Source organism: Terrapene carolina, unplaced genomic scaffold (assembly GCF_002925995.2).
Source record: "Terrapene carolina triunguis isolate 2854851 unplaced genomic scaffold, T_m_triunguis-2.0 Scaffold69, whole genome shotgun sequence".
Classification (NCBI taxonomy): domain Eukaryota; kingdom Metazoa; phylum Chordata; order Testudines; family Emydidae; genus Terrapene; species Terrapene triunguis.
Window position 1 is genome coordinate 41,864,994 of NW_020664420.1, and position 20,481 is coordinate 41,885,474.

At 40.2% G+C, this 20,481-nt stretch overlaps 1 protein-coding gene across 1 annotated transcript in view; it reads right to left on the bottom strand.

Annotated features, from left to right (window-relative positions):
• The window catches only part of MAP1B (microtubule associated protein 1B), a 110,875-nt gene that overhangs the window by 4,763 nt on the left and 85,631 nt on the right, over positions 1-20,481 (bottom strand). Inside the window, exons 4-6 of the mRNA XM_024219741.2 lie at positions 18,550-18,690; positions 4,534-11,203; positions 768-1,006 (exon numbers count right to left, since the gene is read on the bottom strand). Coding sequence (XP_024075509.1) covers positions 768-1,006; positions 4,534-11,203; positions 18,550-18,690 — 7,050 coding nt within the window. The remainder of the gene's footprint in view (positions 1-767; positions 1,007-4,533; positions 11,204-18,549; positions 18,691-20,481) is intronic.

Consider the following 20,481-nt stretch of genomic DNA (forward strand, 5'->3'; position numbering starts at 1 on the left):
GTGTGTGTGTGTGTGTGTGTGTGTGTGTGTGTGTGTGTGTGTGTGTGCGCGCGCGCGCTGCAGCCTGATTGCATATTTCCGGTTCCAAATGAGGTGTGTGGTTGACTGTTCATTTCGTAATGCTGGTGTTCGTAACTCTGAGGTTCTACTGTATTACACATGTCACCATGCTGCTGCTAAATGGAAAATACCAAAGCTGAAGATGAATAAATTATATTCTACTCTGCACAAAGGACACCTGAAGATACCACAGAATATAACATAATATTAGGTATCAAATGGATTTTAATTAATTGAGTTAGCACACTGTTTTTATGGATCAGATACTAATGCAAGCCTTGTTCCATTATGTACCTTGAAAAATCTGCTGCTGTGCTTGCACATACGCACAGCATGTCACATTTAATTTTTGAATATCTAATATTACCATGGTATTTCTTCATTTTTAAAAACTTGGGTGTCTATGTTAAAGAACCTAGATCCACATTTAGGCGCTCAAATTGGCCAAATCCCTTGAGCCTGCTCTTGTTGCGAAGATCACTTGGGCTTGGCTACCTTTCATCATGCCTCTAGGCTAGGAGGATTCCAAAACCTGATCCTCACATATGTCGCTCTTATTAAAAGAGAAATGAGGGAGAGTTCATCTATAGTACACAAAAGGACACTCTTCTAAACAACAGCCATAGCTTAGTAGCTTCTCTTGCTTCCTGTGGTTGCTTTTCATAACGATTTTAATTCACAAACAGAAATATTGTTAGAGTGCCTACCTGCATGTTACTTCCCCACTGAGCCTTGCCCTCCAGCAGGGAGTCCAGAACAGCCCTGCTTGGTTCTTCAGCTGCAGGATCATTCCCACTCACCACGTAGTAGGATGACCTCACCCTCTTGAAAAACTCTACATCGACATTCTTGCTATTACTGTGGTTGGGAATATATACCAGGTCAAAGTACACTGGAGGTCCTGGAGGCACAGCTGTGGATTTTGCTGGTTTGCTATTTCCAGATCCTTTTAAAATAAGCATAAAAGCTTGTCACTTATTGGTGGAAACACACATTTATTAGCTACCATTATACCATTAAAGGTGACATTCTTTTTTGAGAGGATTAGAGTTAGTACCTGCGTCACACAGCCATTGCTGTATTCCAGTGCACTCTGATGCCCTTATGTTGTTATCCTATTATATCTAATGGCATGCTCTAATTTGGTTATATCCCATATATATGTTTTATTGGGAGAAAAAGAACAGAATAAACTTAACTAGCTATCTGATAGAACAAAAATTCATTACAGGTATGGGCAACCATTTGAACTGTATTCAAGAATGATCATTATTAAGTATTCAAGAATTATCCAGTCACTGTGATTACTGAATTACCATTCAATTAATGAGATTTATTTTTTCTAGACTTTGGAATTCTCTTGCATGCCTGATAACACAACTCTCTGACACTTTTTCTTTTCAAGACATCAGTGTTGTAACTCAAGGCCAATTCTGCTTGCTTTACTCATGCAAACTGTCCCATTTACTTCAACGGGACTATCTGAGTGTGAAAGGAAACAGCATTTGGCACTCAGTTATGATATGCAGGTTTGGAACCTGTCTTGGGATTCTTGAGGCATCATTATGACAAGGATGGGAGATAACTGTTGATATCCTAGGGGTATCTTGCTGGAGCCTACTATATAGATGCAAAGGTAGAAGAAAGGGAGGGAGGAACTTGGAGCACACTAAAACCTTCTGAAGAGAACACCCAAGGGAACCAGAAAAAAATATCAGTTGTACAGTAAAGATAGTCTTTAAAAACACTGAACTACTTTGTACTAGAAACCTCACAGGGGCATTTTGAAGTAGTTACTTAAGACCGAGGGTTGCCTACTGGAGAGGATTATTAGTATGAGGGACAGCATCTCCTCTCAAAGACTATTTTATATGGAGAGTGGAGGAAAGGAAACTGCACAGATTTTCCTCTAGTTTTCATTTCTTTATTCTAACTCAGCCCAACCCTATATTCTCCTGACTTATGAAAGGAGTGAACACATATATATGTCAAAAGTAATCTTTCTAAATTCCTGCAATAGTATGCAAAATAAAATATAGAATTAATTTTCAAAGACAGCATGTACAGTTGTGCCCATACATTTGAGCACCCAACAATTTATGTACACAAAGATTTGATGGAGGTGTAGATACTCAAAAATCAGCTCTCGTGTAGATGGGGCCAGTTACATGTCTAAGTAACTATATGCACGTGCAAACATCTAATCTGTGCTACCCAACTGAATGTTTATGCACATAGGTTAGGTAGATGCAATTAAGTATGCCTAAATTTGAAAATCTGGCCCTATATTAACAAGTTTGGGGAAAGCTTCATTTTGCTACCAAGTCTTAGGATGCACATGTCCCAAAAAAGAGGTTTTTAATTGAAAAAAGGTGTAAATTCTTGACATTCCAACAAAAATATTATAAAAGACACTGCTATTATCATGCACAGGATAATGGCATGAGCTGAGAATCATAACTTCATCAATAACAAAATCCATTCTTTTAATCTCAGTGTGTTACAAAGAGTGCAGTTAAAGTACTAAGTGATTTTTAAGGCCAGAGAGGCCCACTGTGAACATCTAGCCAGACCTCCTACTGAACACAGGCCATAGTATTTCCCTGAATTAATTTCTGCTTCAAGTCCAATAGCTGTCATTGGAACTAGAGCATAATTTTTAGAAGAGCATCCAAACTTGATTTAAAAATTTCCAGTAAGGGAGAATCCAGGCCAATTATTCTCACTGTTACAAAATTGTACCTTATTTCTAGTCTAAATTTGTCTAGCATCAACTTACAGCCATTGGATCTTGTCACACCTTTGTCTGCTAGACTAAAGAGCTTTCTGTTATCAAATTTCTGTTCCCCATGTAGGTGCTCATAGCCTGTGATCAAGTCACCCCTTAACCATCTCTTTGTTAAAATGAGCAGATTGAGCCCCTTGAGTCTTTCAATATAAAGCATGTTTTCAAATTCTTTAATCACTCATGCCTCTTCTCTGAACCCACTCCAATTTTTCAGCATCCTTCTTGAAGTGCAGACATCAGAACTGGACACAATATTCCAGTAGCAGTTGCATATTTCATAATCTTATGTCATAAAAAAAAATCTAGTTTCTGTTCCAGCACTACAACATGCACTGTAGATTTTTTTTGTTCTCAGAACATACTTGACACCAGGCAGAAGTTCAGTGGGGAATGAAGTGTGCTATGGACTTCATCTTACTGCAGCTCAAAAAAGAATGTACCAACTATTCATCTGCATTGGGAGGCCAGGGATAGTGGAGCAGCATATGCATAGGAAGGCTAGAGATGGAGGAGTGCCGGTTTGCTAGGGACATATCCTCGTCCTGCAGCTTCTGCACAGGTGAACTCGGGGAAGGAGAAGGTTTTCTATCCCTCCTCTCTCCACCTGAGATAGCACAGATTTTGCTCAAAAGGTGCAATTTCTCTATATGAGATGAAATACATAGTCTAGTAGAAATATGTTCTGTTTCTGTTGTGATAATAATAAGCCACTCAAGATTTGTTTTTTTAATGTAATCAAGTAATATAAAGTTAAGCGTGGATTCATGATCAAGCCAGGAAAAAAATTACTTAACCCATAAAACAAAACATATCAAATCCCACATACAACAAATTGGTCAATATCTGAATTTTTAAATTTTATCTATATCTATGCAGAGAGATTTCCATTTTAACCATAATTTTTGTACTGTCAACTGAAAACCACAGTATTTTATATCAGATTCTACAGGTTCCTAGCTGCAGGATAAAGTACATTGTATTACAGATTATCCTTGAGTTCAACAAGCCCTCAGGGTAAGCCTGCAGGGGAACTGTGCCTTTTCAACTATCTACCCTGTAAATGGGACTTACAGCTTCTTTGAATGCACAGGAACGTCTGTAGGAAATGATCTCCCTATATGTTTAGTAAACCACCACCATCAGATTGTAGCCAGACTTCATGGAAGTGCATGCTTAGATAACTACCAGCCTTCTGAATACTTAATAAGGAATAATGCACTGGAACAGTAAAGCACATCTAATTTCCTATTACACTCACACAACTCAAACCAATTAACGGGCTTGTTCACTTTACAATTTTATTATGTTTATAATGAAGAAAATAGTTGCTTACTATTCATTTAACTTTTCATATAGCAATTTTCAGTTTAGCCAGCTGGCTAACAAATTGGACAAATAATAGTTGCACTCTATATTTCATACATTGCCTCTCTAATTGTTTGATATCAATTAACACATCTAAATCATTATTAGCTTTTTCCAGATTAAAGAGTTGATTCAGTTAATTTAATTAATTTAAATGTGAAACCTTATACTATAGATTTTTAATAAACATGGATTTTCCTCAGGCACACCTCACAGGCCAGATTATCAGCTGATGAAATATCAAGATAGTTCAACTATACCAGCTGAGAGTCTGGCCCCACATCTTTTCCTGATATACACAGGTCCTGATCTTTCCTTACCTGAAGTTGCAGTCTTTGCAGACTTTGATGTTGTGGAATTTGTTGCATTCTTGGCCTCCTTATCTTTTTCCTCAACACGGGAAGATTTTACTTCTGGAATAGAGATATTTTTTGCTGCTTTCTCCACAGACTCTTTCTTCTTTGGAGAAGCTGTTCTGGAAACTTTGTCTAAAGATTCCTTTAAGCCACCTGGCTTTGGTGAAGCCACCTGCTTTGATTTACCATCACTTTTTTTGGCAGGTGAGGAAGACTTGGTCTTAGTACCCTGCTTTTTAGTTTTTGTCTTTTCTTTCAGATCTTTCTTCAAAGGTTTGCCTAAGTTCTGATCAACAGGCAAAGCTTCTGGGTCTACCATTGAGACATCTGGGTGCCGGGGTGAAGGACTTCGGTCTTGCATTGGGACTGGTGGAGGGTCAATATGTTTGTATGTAATTGTTTTATCAGTTGGAATGGTTTCAGATTCATCTTCTGAGTCAATGTTAGCGTCTGCAGTAATAGAAGGGCATTCTTCAGTCTCTGGGGGAACATCTGAATCAGTCTGAGACGGAGCAGACTCGCTTACTGAGGTGGGAGGAGTTTCGTCACACTGGCGTGCTTGCTGTTTTCCTCCTGAAGGTGGCTGGGCTCCTCCAGACTGGGTTAATGGCTTTTCTTGTTCTTGAGACTGTTCTTCACTTGCAAACCACTCCAGGGGATTCGGGTTGATAAATGAGGGTGAAAGTTCAGTTTTGGGATGCTTGTATTCACAGGAAGACACAAGGCATAAATCGACATCTTGACGGGTTTCTGCTAGAGATGATTTTTCTGCAGCAAAATGTACGTCTGTCTTATAGGAGTAACTAACAGCCTCAGGTGACCTCGTGGTTTTCCCAGGTGTCTCATAGGCAAAACCAACAACCTCAGGTGATCTCGTTGATTTCCCAGTTGTTTCAAAGGAGTAATCCATGGCTTCAGGTGACCTGGTGGTTTTCTCTGTTGGCTCATAGGAGTAACTTACAGCCTCAGGTGACCTGGTGGTTTTCCCAGTTCTCTCATAGGAGTATTCCACAGCTTCAGGTGTCCTGGTGGTTTTCTCTGTTGGTTCATAGGAGTATTCTACGACTTCAGGTGACCTGGTGGTTTTCCCAGTTCTCTCACAGGAATAATCCATGGCTTCAGGTGACCTGGTGGTTTTCTCTGTTGGCTCGTAGGAGTAACTACTAGCCTCAGGTGACCTGGTGGTTTTTCCAGTTCTCTCATAAAAATAATCCATGGCTGCAGGTGACCTGATGGTTTTTTCTGTTGTCTCATAGGAGTAACTAATGGCATCTGGTGATCTAGTGGTTTTCTCTGCTGCCCCATAGGAATAACTAGGAGCTTCAGGGGACTTGGTGGTTTTCCCAGTTGTCTCACAGGAATAACTAACAGCCTCTGGTGATCTAGTGATTTTCCCAGTTGTCTCATAGGAATAACTAATGGCCTCTGGTGATCTAGTGATTTTCCCAGTTGTCTCATAGGAATAACTAAGAGCTTCAGGTGACTTGGTGGTTTTCCCAGTTGTCTCATAGGAGTAACTAATGGCCTCAGCTGACCTGGTGATTTTTTCAGCTTCATCTTTTTCTGTGGAGGCTAAAGGCTCTGGACTATGTTTTGTTAGAGAGTCTTGTATTGTGTCATGTGTTACTGAGGTATGGTAACCAAATATTTTATCTGAGGACACATGAAGTGATAGTGATGGTGAGTGACAAGCAGCAGTTGTTTCTTTGATCGCAGGAGGTGAATCTGAAAAACTAGGAGAGTATAAAGGAGAGGATTCTCTTGTAGTTAAAGGAGATAAATCAGACTTTGGTGAAAGCTTTTCTCCTAGGCTCTGCATCTTTTCTGAGGTAAATGAAGAATGCAGCGGCATATCTCTGGGTGGCATGACACCTGAGAGTGTTTCCTCTTGCAGTGGAGAAGCTATCTGTGAAGGTGTATGTTCTGATGAAGTTGAGGGTGAAGCTTCAATCTGAGATACTGAAATAATCTCTGAAAGATCTTTTTCTTGAGTATAACATGTCTGCTCCACAGGTGATATCTTATGTGAAAAAGTAGGTTCCTGTATCTCTGAAGGGCTATAATCTACTTCAGTTGGTCCATTTTCAGATATATGGTGTACGCTAGTGCCTACTGTGGGATGTTCTGGAGATTGTCTACTAAAGTCCATTGCCAAAGACTGCTCAGGGGACTCCTGACTGAATTCTACTGACATAGTTGACCGCTCAGGAGATCTGTGCTCTTGCACTGGTGTTCTTGATTTTGCAGTTTTAGGTGAAAAATCTGGTGGAGAAATTGACATGGGTCTCGGACATTCTTCTTTAGATGGAGACATTTCTGTTTCCTGAAAAATTGTTGGTGTTTGTACAACAGATACAGAAAGAGAATCATCAACTTCTGTAGAATGTGGTGATCCAACCTCAGCATGTAAAGAAGGAGAAACATCATCCGTAGTTGGCTCTGGAAATGAACTAGTAGCAACAGAGGCTGTGGAGACAGAAGCAACTCCTTCTATATGTGAATATGTGTCTTCTGCTACAACGTCATCAACAGGAGTTGCAGATTTGTCAGAGACTGTACCTTCAGATATTGACATTTTGGTGTCTTCTTTAAAGGATCCAAACTGGCTAACATCTATTTGTGTAGGAGAGACATCTCCTGCTAGCTTCCTTTCATCCAAAACCAGTGGAGACTGAGAACTGGTAGCTTCAATATCCTCCATATTCTTTTCTAGACCAAAACCTTTAGCTGGCATAAATGCCATACTTTTTTCATCTTGCTGTCCTTGGAAAAGATCCACAGAGGTGACTTCAGAAACTGGGCTTATCTGAACAGGGGACTCTTCTTTTTCACTTTTCTCCTCAAAATGACTCTCAGTCAGTCTGGCAGTTGACTTTACATCGGCAGTCAAAAATGTATCATATGAAGACTCTGAACCTATCAAAGGTGGACTTCGTAAAGGAGAGAGAACTTTTTCAATAGGCGATTCTGAGTCTGGCACAGGCTCATCCATAGGGCTTATCCTGGGTTTTGCAGTCTCATCTTTGGCATCACTAAATTCAAAACTAACCGGAGCCTCTGCTGCCTTTTCAATGAGTTCAGAAGGAAGTCGGCTGGTCTTTTCATCAGTGGGAGACTGATAATAAGGTGTGTGGCCTGCACTACCAGCAACAGATTGTGCAGGAGACGCCACTTCTAATGTTTTATCATCAGGGCTGACACAGTGCTCTTCAATAACTTCTGGATGTTCGTCAGGCAATGCAGTGAGCACTACAGGTTCAATTGATGCCTTAATCTCATTGGGAGTCAGGGAAAAGTTCACACTACGTTCACTTAGTGGTGTTTTAGCAACTGGTGACAGAGGTGATGGACTCTGAACTGGACTCTTAGCGGAGCTATGCTTTTCATTAAATGCCTGTGAAAAGGTATCTTTGATTTGTAATTTAACAGTACTTTTGATTTCATTTTCTCTTTGATGGTACATTTCTTGAAAGGAAGATTTGCAGAATCTGTCTTCCTCTAATGAAGAAGGGGGTGAGAGAGTAGAAGCTGAAGCATTATAATCTTTACCTTCTGTGGCATCTGTTTTTGATCCTTCAGATAAACCATTGAAAGCATCATGAAGCGGAGAGAGTTTAGGTCTAGTATATTCTTGAGAATACAGTGATGTCTCATACTTAGTAATGTTTACAAATTCTTGAGAAGGTGATTCACTTTCTTCGTTGTTCGTTTCATCACTCATGATATCCCGAGGAGTTGACATTTCATCCATTGGTGTTGGCTCACTAGAAATTTCAATGGTAGACTGAGTATAACCTGAAGTAGCAGTGAATTCCTCATGTTGGTCTTCTCTATTTTCTTCATCAGAAACAGTTGCTTCACTTTCTGAACCCCCAGGTAAAGTCTCATCATGAATAGAAGATGCTGGTTCAACAGCTGGGGACTGAGGTTCAGAGTGTTTAGTTGGTGTGATTATGAGTAAGCCATATTTATCTTCAACTTCACCAGCCTCTGCAGCTTTGTCTACCACAGCCATAACATAATCTTCTTCAGCTTCAACTTTTTCAGTTTCCGCTTCTTCATCTCTGACATCCTCCATTTTGTCTTCCTCCTCAGCTTCTTCTTCAGTTTCTGCCTTTTCAACTGTCTCTTCCATATCTTCTTCAGCTCGCTCATCCCCTGCCTCAGATTCTGCCTTTTCAACATATTTATCTTTAGTTTTAGCATGTTTATCAGCTTCAGTCTCTCCCATTTCTCTTGCCACGCCAATATCCCGTTTTGTGATGCCCAGTGTTGCTTTTTCTTCCTCATCTTCATCTTGTTCCTCAGCCTCCTCAGTCTCTGCCTTTTCTTCATAATCACCTGCTTCAGATGATTCCTCAAAACCAGTTCCTTCATCTTCAAATTTTTCATTGTCATCAACCCTGTGCTTTTCTACAGGCTCCAGCTCTTCAGGTGTCTGTTCACATTCACCCTCAGCTTCAGTGGTCGTTATGCCTTCATCAGGAGAGTCAGCAGGTCCTTCAGTATCTACTTTTTCTTTCTGGATTTCATGTGCTTCCTTTTGTTCTGAGTCAGCTAGTTTCCCTTCACCTTCTATTAACCCTACCTGAGGCTTTGTTTCCTTTACTATTTCTACTTCTTCAGCCTTTAATTCTTCAAAGTCTTTTGTTAAATCCTCTGGTGAAGACATAAGGGATCTCTCAGCTTCAAGCTCTTTTCCATTAGCTACTACTCCAGCAGCTGCTGCTGCTGCGGCAACCGCTCCCACTGCAGCCACAGCAGCTTGTGTTTCATTGACCTTGCTCTCTTTCTTTACCGTCTTAATTTTGCCTTTTTCCTTTGGTTTTCCAACAGGCCCAGCTTCCTTTTTAACAGATTCCTCTTTCTTTTGTGCTTTAGGTTTTGTCACAGGCTTTCGGGCTTCAGTTGAAGGAGCAAGTGTTTTCTTTGTTTCTTTTGGAAGCTTTTTGGTGTCTTTTTTGGATTCTTTTTCTTCCTTTTTAATTTCCTTTTTCTCTTCTTTTTTAGCTTCCTTTTTCGCTTCCTTTTGGGGAGTTTCTTTTTTTAATTCTTTTTTAGACTCTTTTCTCTCTTCCTTTTTCACTTCCTTTTTCGCTTCTTTCTTGATTTCTTCCTTTTTAGGTTTTTCCTCTTTCTTGGTAGGTGTTTTCTCCTCTTTCTTAGAAACCTCTTTCTTTGGTTTTTCTTTTTCCTCTCTCTTTTCTTCAGATTTTACTTTCGCTTCCTTTTTCACATGCTTCTCTTTTGCAACTTTTGGTTTGACATCTGCTGCTTGTTTTTCAGCAATTTCGGATTTCACTAGCTGCTCCTCCTTAGCTGTCATATCTTTTTCTGTTACTGAAGATTTTGTCTCTGCTTTTGCTGGTTTTTCCTTTTTTACTGTAGTCTTTTCCTTGCTTTCTACTTTCTGAGGCTTTTCTGGAGGACTAGGCTTTGCTGGTTCAGATGCTTCTTCTTTAGATTCTTTTCTGACAGTCTTGGTTGATAGTGTCTTTGTGGCAGGTTTGAGACTTTCCTTGCTGTCCGCTCGCTGTTTCAGCTTTGCTTGTTTCACTGCTGGGCTAGGTATGTTACCAGTAAGGTCTTTCTGTGTAACCATTGGTTGTTTAAGGAAATCTAAATGTTTGAGTTTTTCCAGTCCTTCTAGTATGTTATACTGGGTACTGTTTCCTGGAAACAAAACTCTGATTATTTTTTCTGCAGGATTTGCTGGATGCCATACGATCAGTGATGAGACTGAGGTCAAATAGGATACTGGAATATCTACTTCCTGACCATTTGGCAGCAATAATTCAGCTTTATCTTTACTTGTACTAGTCCACTGCTGCATAAAATACTGCATCTCTTTGCTGTTTTTGACTGGATTGAGCACATACATTTCAAGTTTGCCTACTCCCATTTTTTGAAATAAAATGATAGGGTCAATGGTATTTCCTATGCTTCTAAAGAGAGGTTCTGGTTTCATAGACAACTTATTTAAATACTGGAGAGTGAAACAAGCTTCTTCTATGCTTCTTTTTACCCTAAAATTAGGATCAGGGTTTTTCAGATTTTCAGGAACATTGAGGAATACAACTCCTAAATCAGGTGAGATCAGATTTTTCATCCAGTCACTGTTGGTAGTAGAACCTTGTGACTGTTCCTCTTCTAACTCAGCTATCTTTCGTTGAAGCATGCTATTGATTCCTGGTAGATTATCATCCCCAATGTGGGTGAGCAGAATGGAATCCACTCTGTCTAAATGTCGGATAAGTTTCCAGAAGCAAGATTTTCTTTCAGATCCCCCATTAATAAGCATATTGAATCCATTCACTGCAAACAATGCAGAGTCCCCTCTTCCACCTGGGAAAATATAACAGCAGGGTTTTGAGAGTTTCAAGAAACCTCCAGATGTTGGCGGTTCCAAAATGTCAAAGGGTGATGGCACTTCTACTGATTCTGACAGATACTCTGTGAATTCAGAAAGTCCTTCCATTTCAGGCAATATGGATGCTGAGTTGAGTTTAATGTTGATGAAGTCTTGAAGATTATGTCTGTCAAGGTTTGAATTTTTCCAATCCCCTTCCTCAGGGCAAAACAGAGTTAAACTGGCTTTGTTGGCAGGGTGTGTAGTACTCAATAATTCACCAATCTAGCATTGTAAAACAAAAAGACAAAAGGTAGGTGTAAATTTATATTTTATAATAGAAATGTCATATAAAAATATAACATAGCAAGGCTGTCCTTGGGTTACAGTACAAGCTTCACACTAAAGATACAACATTCCTTTTTATTTTTTTTCCACATGACAGTAGCCAATTCTAGGTGCTAAAGGAATCTGTTACTATCAGATTATTGCTGTACTGTTTTTAAATACAAAGGACCAGACTGTGCCTGGGCCCTTCTTAGGTGCTGAAGGCACCTCTTGCATCCTTCACAGAGAGGCTGGGTACAATGGGATCCTTATGCTCAGAGCATAATGTGAGGATTCCATGGTGCTGATGCTGCTAATAGTGCTACTCAATGCAAATGAACTGTGAACTTCTCCACTTCTCTTAACCAGCCAGTAGAGCTGGCGCCCCACCTAGGGGAGCACACATTATACCTTCTTTATGGGTCGTGATATAGCAGCATCCACAGAAGCTCCAGGAGGCATCTGAACCACAATACTTCCTGGAGCTCTTGCTGGAGCAGGATGCCTCCGCATTATTCCCAACATGGGGCTGTATTCCACAATTCTTTCATTATTTTAATGCCTTTTGAATGGTCTGGCGCCAAAAAAAGCAGGCATCACGCCAGAACTAGTTTAACTGCTGGCCAGCTCTTGACAAGAAGAGGAGCTGACAAGTGCTAGAAAAAGTTGTATAGTGGGGGTGCGGAGAGCCACTGAACCAAACTGTAAACCCTGTATATAATGAAAACCACTTCAAGCCAGTGGGTGTGGCAGCACCACCAGTTCCAGCACCTCTGGGAGCTGATTTACTGCTTCAAAGTTAAAAAAAGAGTTGAGAACAAAACATTTGTAAGATCATTAGGTTTCTGAAATATGGGAATTAAAGAGGCAGATCTGCATATTCTTAGTGTGCAATTTTGCAAATATACACATTTTGAATGGAACAATGGACTCCATAGCATTTATATATAATTAGATATTTAAAAGGCTATTAAATGGCAGTTGTATTAACACCATATGTTTAGTAATTAATCTCTGTATAACAGATAATTCATTAAATATCAATTTATATATGTAAACCCAGAGCAAAAGAGAGAACCACAGCTGAGTGTTGTGGCTAAACATCCTTTTGTCAACGTTTTGATTTAAAAAATCATGGACCACATTCTGAGTTCTTTTGCCAGTTTAAATCCTGAATAACTCCACTGATTTCTCCAGTGTTGAATAACATTCTGAGACCCAAAATAGACACTGAACTGAAGGCTTCTATAAACAAAAAGTCCTGTGTTCACTACTAAAAGCTATTATTCTGTTCTAGTCTGAATTAAAGACATATGTTTGGTGGTCTCAGATTAGTAAACAGAAAATAAAAGCACATAATATTTCAACCCTTCACTGACAAATTTCCACTTTTCAGTTTGCTCTCAGAGTTCAGAAATCAGCACAGCTATGAAATGGCTCCAAACTGAATGAGTCCTGGGGACTGGCATGGAAATAAACACACCAGGGCCAAATTCTACCCTTGGATACACATGAAAACTCCCAAGGCTGTCAATGGTAGTTGCATATGTGCATCCGAAGACAGAATCTGGCATCAAATGTTTCCCTTGGCTTCCAAAAGTCTCATATCTAGCAAAGACAGAAAACTTATATCTTGAAAGTGGATAATGGTTTTCCCAGACTAGGATCTGATAGAGACTAATAATTTATTAAAAGACACCACAAGATATTCTGTTTGTGAGCCAAAACAAATTGTGGCTGGAAAGGCCAGCTAAATGGTGACCTGGTGCTGCAAGTCTCTCCTTTGCCGCCACTGGGGGCCTGTTGGGAGAACAGCAATAAAATGTTACTGCACCCACTACTGTCTCTGTAACCAGAAGAGAAGGGGGATTCAGAACTCCTGAATAACTTTGTACTTAGTATTCTGCATTGGCAGTTCACAAAATCCTGCCCACTAGGATCAATAAGTTACATGAACCTGACTGAATTACAGTTGCCCCCTACCATCAAGAATGGTTTTTACATACACAGTGGGGCCTCCAGATTTAAATCCCAGTCATGGGGTAATCCCCACTGCATACACAGTTTCTATTTGTTTTATTGTAAATAAAGTATATGCAGGAGACTTCAACTCACTCATGACAAAGATATTACAAAACTGTTCAAGCATCTTTTTTTTTTAATAATTCAGTCAAATATGAATATGGAGACCAAATGTCAATGTAATTTGTGAGAGAGACATGATCGGTGAGATAATGTCTTTTATTGGACCAGTTTATGTTGGTACAAGATACAAGCTCTCGATTTCCAGAGAGCTCTTCTTCTCTGTTGAGCTCGAAAGCTCGTCTCTTCCACCAACATAAGTTGGTCCAATAAAAGATATTACCTCACCCATCTTGTCTCTCTCATATCCTGGGACCAACATGGCTACAATAACACTGCAAATGTAATTGAAGCATATTCACCATCTTGCAAACTATTACAAAATACTTTTCAGGGATAGTCAATTGTAATTTATATCTAAAAGAAAGACTTTTATAAAGATGATTTAGACTAGACTAGAGCTGAATAAACTGAAAATTTTGGACCATAAACTGGATTACCAAGAGGAATGGAGAGTACTATAATAATTAATGTTGTGTCTCTAGGAGACGTTTCATTTCAGTGGAACTCTGAAGATTTGTGTCTTGCTCTCCTATTTTTGTTGTTATGGAATTTATTTTCAGAATTTACTGAAAGTAAAATTCAACAGAGACACAGAATGAGATGGTGGATGTTAGCCATACAAAAATAATCTACCCAATGTGTATGGGTATCTAGTAAAAGCAGGAAAGGAATAAAATCTCAGAACAGCTGTTTTATGTTCACATGTCATCCTTACTAAGTATATAAACCAACTTATATAAGAGTATAAATAAATCTTATCCAAACATCAGACATAGCTTTGTTTGGAAGAGAGCAAAGACAGGACAAAAAAGGAGGGAGTAAAGAGAGGAAAGAGTAAGAGGAGGAAAATGGGAGAGCCATATTAATGGCAATCACAGAGAAAGGCTGGAAGGAGAAGAGTGGAGAGAGAGGAGGCGAGGACAGGCAAACTGCAGCAGTAAAATTAAGCACATCTGAGTGGGATACAGATGGTGCCTAATTCCTTGTGCTGGACCTCTGCTCAGGGGTAAGTTTCAGTCTATAAAACACACATTATTATGGGAAGATAAAGTGGCATGAAGTGCTCTTCATTCAGATCAGTGAGACAAAGTTTGATGGAGGGATAATGATAATTCAGTGCCTCTGATTTGGGTGCAGATGATGGTTTCCCATGTAGGGACAATTTTCAGGCAAGATCAGAGATTGTATGGGAAGAAGGTGGGTGAGTGGTCACTGAATTAGTGATGTTGATGGTCTGCAGCCTGGAAGGTAATAGTCATTCAAGCTTTTGTTTTACATTGATGAGAGGGATAGGTGTGTGATCACGTTAAGCCACTGGTTGGACTGATCAGTGAAAAAGTGGGTGAGCAGCAGTTTTAGACACAAATCCCTTCACGTGGAGTAGCAAGTTCAGGAATACACTGAAAAATGGCTTTGATGGAAGAGCTGATTTTAAGGTTAAATTGGGTACATGAATCTAGGAGACTAGATCTATGTTTGAAATGGTATAATGCACTGGTCCCCAAACCGTAGGACATGCCCCCTAGAGGGGTGTGAAGAAACATTTGGGGAGGCACGGCGGTGTTCAGGCCAGCCCCCAGCACTGCTATGTCCCCAGCTCCACTCTGGCCCCGGGCTGTGCTCCAGCCCTATTCCCAGCCACAGCCATGGCTCTGCTCCCAGTCCCCATCTTTGCTCCTGGCCCCACTCCCAGCCTCGCTCTGCCCCCTGCTCCACCCACAGCCCAGCTCTGCCCTTATTCCCTCTCTGCCCCCAGGCCAGCTCCACTTCAAGCCCCAGCTCTTCCCCCATCCCCAGTTCTGCCTCCACCTCCACCCCAAACTCCTCTGCTGGCCAACTGTGAAGTTATGGAGGTGGGCATGGAAGTTTCCATTACTGGTAAGGAGATGGGGTGCAACAAGAAACGTTTGGGCACCATTGGTATAATGAAATCATCCTCTGAAGATCCAATAATATTTTAATATTCTATTGCTCCCAAAAGTTTCTTCTGGAGTTTCTTTTCCTACTCATCAGGGTAAGTTGTTTCAAAGAAGAAAGTTGGCCAGAGGAAACTTTTTGCCAGAGGATGTTGTGAAGGCCAAGACTATAACAGGGTTCAAAAAATAACTAGATAAATTCATGGAGGATAGGTCCATCAGTGGCTATTAGCCAGGATGGGCAGGAATGGTGTCCCTAGCCTCTGTTTGCCAGAAGCTGGGAATGGGCAACAGGGGATGGATCACTTGATGATTACCTGTTCTGTTCATTCCCTCTGGTGCACCTGGCACTGACCACTGTCGGAAGACAGGATACTGGGCTAGATGGATCTTTGGTCTGACCAAGTATGGCCGTCTTATGTTCTTAAGATCAGCCTATGATGAGTCAACAGCAGGGTTCCTTTTGAGAGGGACAGGTGAGTTTGAAAAGAAAGTAGTTTGGGTATAAAAGAAGGGCAATGTTTGACCATCCTTACTTGACAGCTCTAGTGGATTGTACCAGTAAGTGCTTTACATGTTAGGAATCCATCTGACCATGTCTCTCAAATGGTAGGTTACACAGTAAAACAGAAGATCAGATAGACCTAGTCTGTCATTTTACCAAGACCTTTTTAACTATCTCATGGGAAACTCTTGGATTCTTTTAGCCACACTAAATAAATTGTGAAAAAATTAGGCTGAGAACTTTAAAAGAAACATGCGTATGGTGTATAGAGTCTGGAGACTCTATTCCTTTCAGAATTTCAGCTTTGCTAATGAAGACCATAGGCAGTTTCTCCCACTTTTTAATGTCATTGGTATGTTTTCAGCACTCTCCTCTCAGTTACGCTAATGCATACCTGTGACGTTGCACTTTATATGATTTTATAAAAATATGCTAATATAACTGGAATATGCTTCATGCAAAAGATCTCTGGTAAGGTATCATTACAAAGCTTATAATCTACTGAGTGTAATTATTCTATTTGTATAAATGTACCACTCTTGAATCTGAAACTAGAAATATGAAATATAACTTTGAGGGCCTATTGTAATTATGCAAAGTGTGGGCCAATAATGGTGGTTTGGAATCTTGATGACTCCCATTAACCAGGACAATTGACTGCAGATGGCTCTGTTTTACCTCTAAGTTTTTCTGTATACGTGTGTGCTGGCAAGTGGGTAATGAAGTCTTACAGTGACATGTGATCATGTCACCTGAACTGGAATCCATCTTTAACCTGGTACTTTTCCATGGGGGGGAAGGGGGGGACCCAGAGGGACAAAGGATTTCCACCTTATGCAAAAGATATATAAGTGGGTGGAACAGAGAAAAGTGGAGAGCCATCATGAGAAATCCCCTAGCTACCACCTGAGCTGGAACAAGGGCTGTACCAGGGGAAAGGACTGTGCCCAGACTAGGAAGGCATCCAGTCTGTGAAAGAAACTTATTGAAACATCTCTTAGGGTGAGATTTTATCTGTACTCAATTGTATTACTGTATTAGGCTTAGATTTGGTGTTTTATTTTATTTCACTTGGTAATTCACTTTGTTCTGTCTGTTACTACTTGGAAACACTTAAATCCTACTTTCTGTATTTAATAAAATCACTTTTTACTTATTAATTAACTCAGGGTATGTATTAATATCTGGGGGGGGGCAAATAGCTGTGCATATCTCTCTATCAGTGTTATAGAGGGCGAACAATTTATGAGTTTACCCTGTATACGCTTTATACAGGGTAAAAATAATTTATTTGGGGTTTAGATCCCACTGGGAGTTGGGCGTCTAAGTGTTAAAGATGAGAACATTTCTGTAAGCTGCTTTCAGTCAAGCCTACAGCTGTTAGGGAACGTGGTTCAGACCTGAGTCTGGGTTTGCAGCAGGCTAGCGAGTCTGGCTCAAACCAGGCAGGGCACTGAAGTCCTAAGCTGACAGGGCAGGAAAGCAGGGGCAGAAGTAGTCTTGGCACATCAGTTGACAGCTCCCAAGGGGGTTTCTGTGATCTAACCCATCACAATACCTATGAACTTCAGTTGAGTTGCACTGGTGCCCATGAAAGCAGAATTTGGCCCACAGTCTCTGTTGAGAGATGTTGGACCAAATTCTGTTCACAACTACTCTCATGCAACCCCACTCTCTCAGAAGATGTTGCAAAGGTGTAACTTCCTATTATCTTTTTAGATCCAAGGTGACAGTTGATACCAAGGAAAGATATCTGTTTTTTAAAACACTGTCTGTTCACACAGCGATAGATTTGTTAAAATGCATCAGTGTGGTTGCTCAGAGGGAGAGTGAATCAGATACGTGGGGCAGCCAATGTATAATGATGATTTCAAATTGTGAAGAGCTGCTGTTAGGACACTGGAATTGGATGTCTACAGTGATCTGGTAAGGGAGAAGTTGAAAATCATATGGCAGGCATTGCCTGTGGAAAGATCTGGATTTCTGAATTGGATTAAGCAACAGATTTCCCCACCTGAAAGGAATGACTTATTTACCCAACTGAAAATAGATTACTAACTACTCCATTCCCCTTCCCACAGTTTGGTTTTCTACAAGTAAGGGTAGGATTTGGCCCTAATTTTGTATGCATTTTTAAGATCACATTGTTTTATTAATCAGACAGGAACGCAGTACATTGTGGCTTATATCTTGTCACACACTTGTACATGATGCTAATTTTTAGATGTCACATTGGTTTCAGATATTATGAACCCTGTCCTTCCCTATGCAGCAAAAATAAACAGATACGTGTTGAACATATCAGTTGTTAATCCTACAGATTGCTGTGTGTCTTATTTAATGTTATCTACCAGGTAGTTGCTATCAGGCAAGAACTGATGTAAACAAGGTGTCAAACTTAATTGTAAAAGTAAAAGCCTTGTAAAAGTATACTGAATAAATAAGCTTTACATTTTAGACATGGGAATTTTACCTTCCATTTGTTAAAAGGCTCCCTGTTTTTTTATTTCGTAAAGTTAATATTGCAATTTGCCAAATTAAAATTTAATTTTGTTGATAAATCAAAACTAAAGTAATGAATTAGACATTTTGAAGAAAATTGTGTACAGAGGGCCAAAGGACACCAAGACTGAGGCATCAATGCTAGTTTCAAGTATATCAAGGTGGCCATCTTCAATGCATCGAAAAATATGTCATCATACTAAAACATTATGAAAAATTTTTTGTTAAGGACAAACCTCTTGGTCAGTGAAGATCTCAATGAAGTTCTGGAACGAGAAAGATCCTGACTGGAGAATGAGCTCTCCTGTGTTTTCAAAGCACTGGCCAGTTAGTACAAGAAGCTTGTGTCTTGCAGCATCTGTGATCATTAAGCGCACCTAAGGTAAAGAACAAAAGCACAAAAATTAAATGCAGCTACCACATTTCCAACCTTCCTCTTCGGTCCAAACCCTGCTTTGCCTAATTTCAAACCCACCCACCCATTACTGGGTTTCTACTCTGTAACGTTCCACTCCATATGTTTTATGGAAATATGCGTATGAGTGTGAATATGATGTAACTGGAATATGCTTTATGCAAAAGGTCTCTTGTAAAGTATCATAACAAAGGTTATAAACCACTGAATATATTCCTCCTATTTGTATGCATGTATCATTCTTGTATCTGAAGCTAGAAATATGAAGTATAACTCTGAGGTCCTACTGAAATTATCCAAAGTATGGGCCATTAATGGTGGTTTAGAATCTTGATGGCTCCCATTGACTAGGACAATTGGTTGTAAATGGTTTATTTACCTGCAAACCTTCCTGTTTACATATGGGCCAACCCAGGAAGAATGGACTAGGGTCTTACCATGACATGTGATTATATCACATGATACTGGAATCCATCTTAATCCTTGTACTTTTCCATTGATAGGGGGTGGGGTGGGGGGGACGGGGACAAGCACAGACAAAAGATTCCCGCCTTGTGCCAAAGCTATAAAAGGGGGTGGAGCAGGACAAACAGGGCTGCCAGTCATGAGAAAACCCCTGCTTACCACCTGAGATGTCTGCTGGAACTAACAAGGACTGTACCAGAGGAAAGGATTGGGCCCAGACTAGGAAGGAGTCTAGTCTGTGAAAGAAGCTTATTGGAACATCTCTGAGGGTGAGATATTACCTGTAATCAGTTTCTTAATGTATTAGGCTTAGACTTGTGTGTTTTTGCTTTATTTTGCTTGGTGACTTACTTTGTTCTGTCTGTTATTACTTGAAACCACTTACATCCTACTTTGTATACTTAATAAAATCACCTTTGTTTATTAATAAACCCAGAGTAAGTGATTAATAGCTGGGGGAGCAAACAACTGTGCATGTCTTTCTATCAGTGTTATAGAGGGCGGACAATTTATGAATTTATCCTGTATAACCTTTATACAGAGTAAAACGGATTTATTTGAGGTTTGGATCCCATTGGGAACTGGGTGTCTGGGTGCTGGAGACAGGTAACCTGCTGAGCTGTTTTCAGTTAAGATGTAGCTTTGGGGGGCGTGGACCAGACCCTGGGTCTGTGTTGCAGCAGGCTAGTGTGTCTGGCTCAACAAGACAGGGTTCTGGAAGTCCCAAGCTGGCAGGAAACATGAGCTCAGAGGTCATTCCAGCACATTAGGGGACAGTCCCAAGGGGATCTCTGTGACCAAACCCATCACATACTCTATTTATAAAGGACACTTAAAAAAGATGTTGTTGTATCTGTGTTGGTACCAGAATATTAGAGAGACAAGGTAGGTGAGGTAATATCTTTTATTGGAGCAACTTCTGTTGGTGAGAGACACAGGCTTTCACATTTACACAAAGCTCTTCTTCAGGTCTGGGAAAGCTTGAAGGCTTGTCTCTTCCACTAACAGAAGATAGTCCAATGAAAGATTCCTCCCAAAAAAGGTAGGCAGACAAATGGTTGACCTGTTATAGTGTACAGAACATGTTGTGCTAAAGTCATCCCTAATGTAATTCCATTGACACTCAGGGAGAGTTACACAGAATACCTAACTTATCTCACTTAAAAAAGAAGCAGAAAGAAAAAACAGTAAAGGAAAAATTAAAGGGAAGGGGATAAAAATGAGTGGAGAACAGGTACAATGAACAAATAAAACTGAAGAGACTGAAAAAGGAGCAAAGGACAGTCAA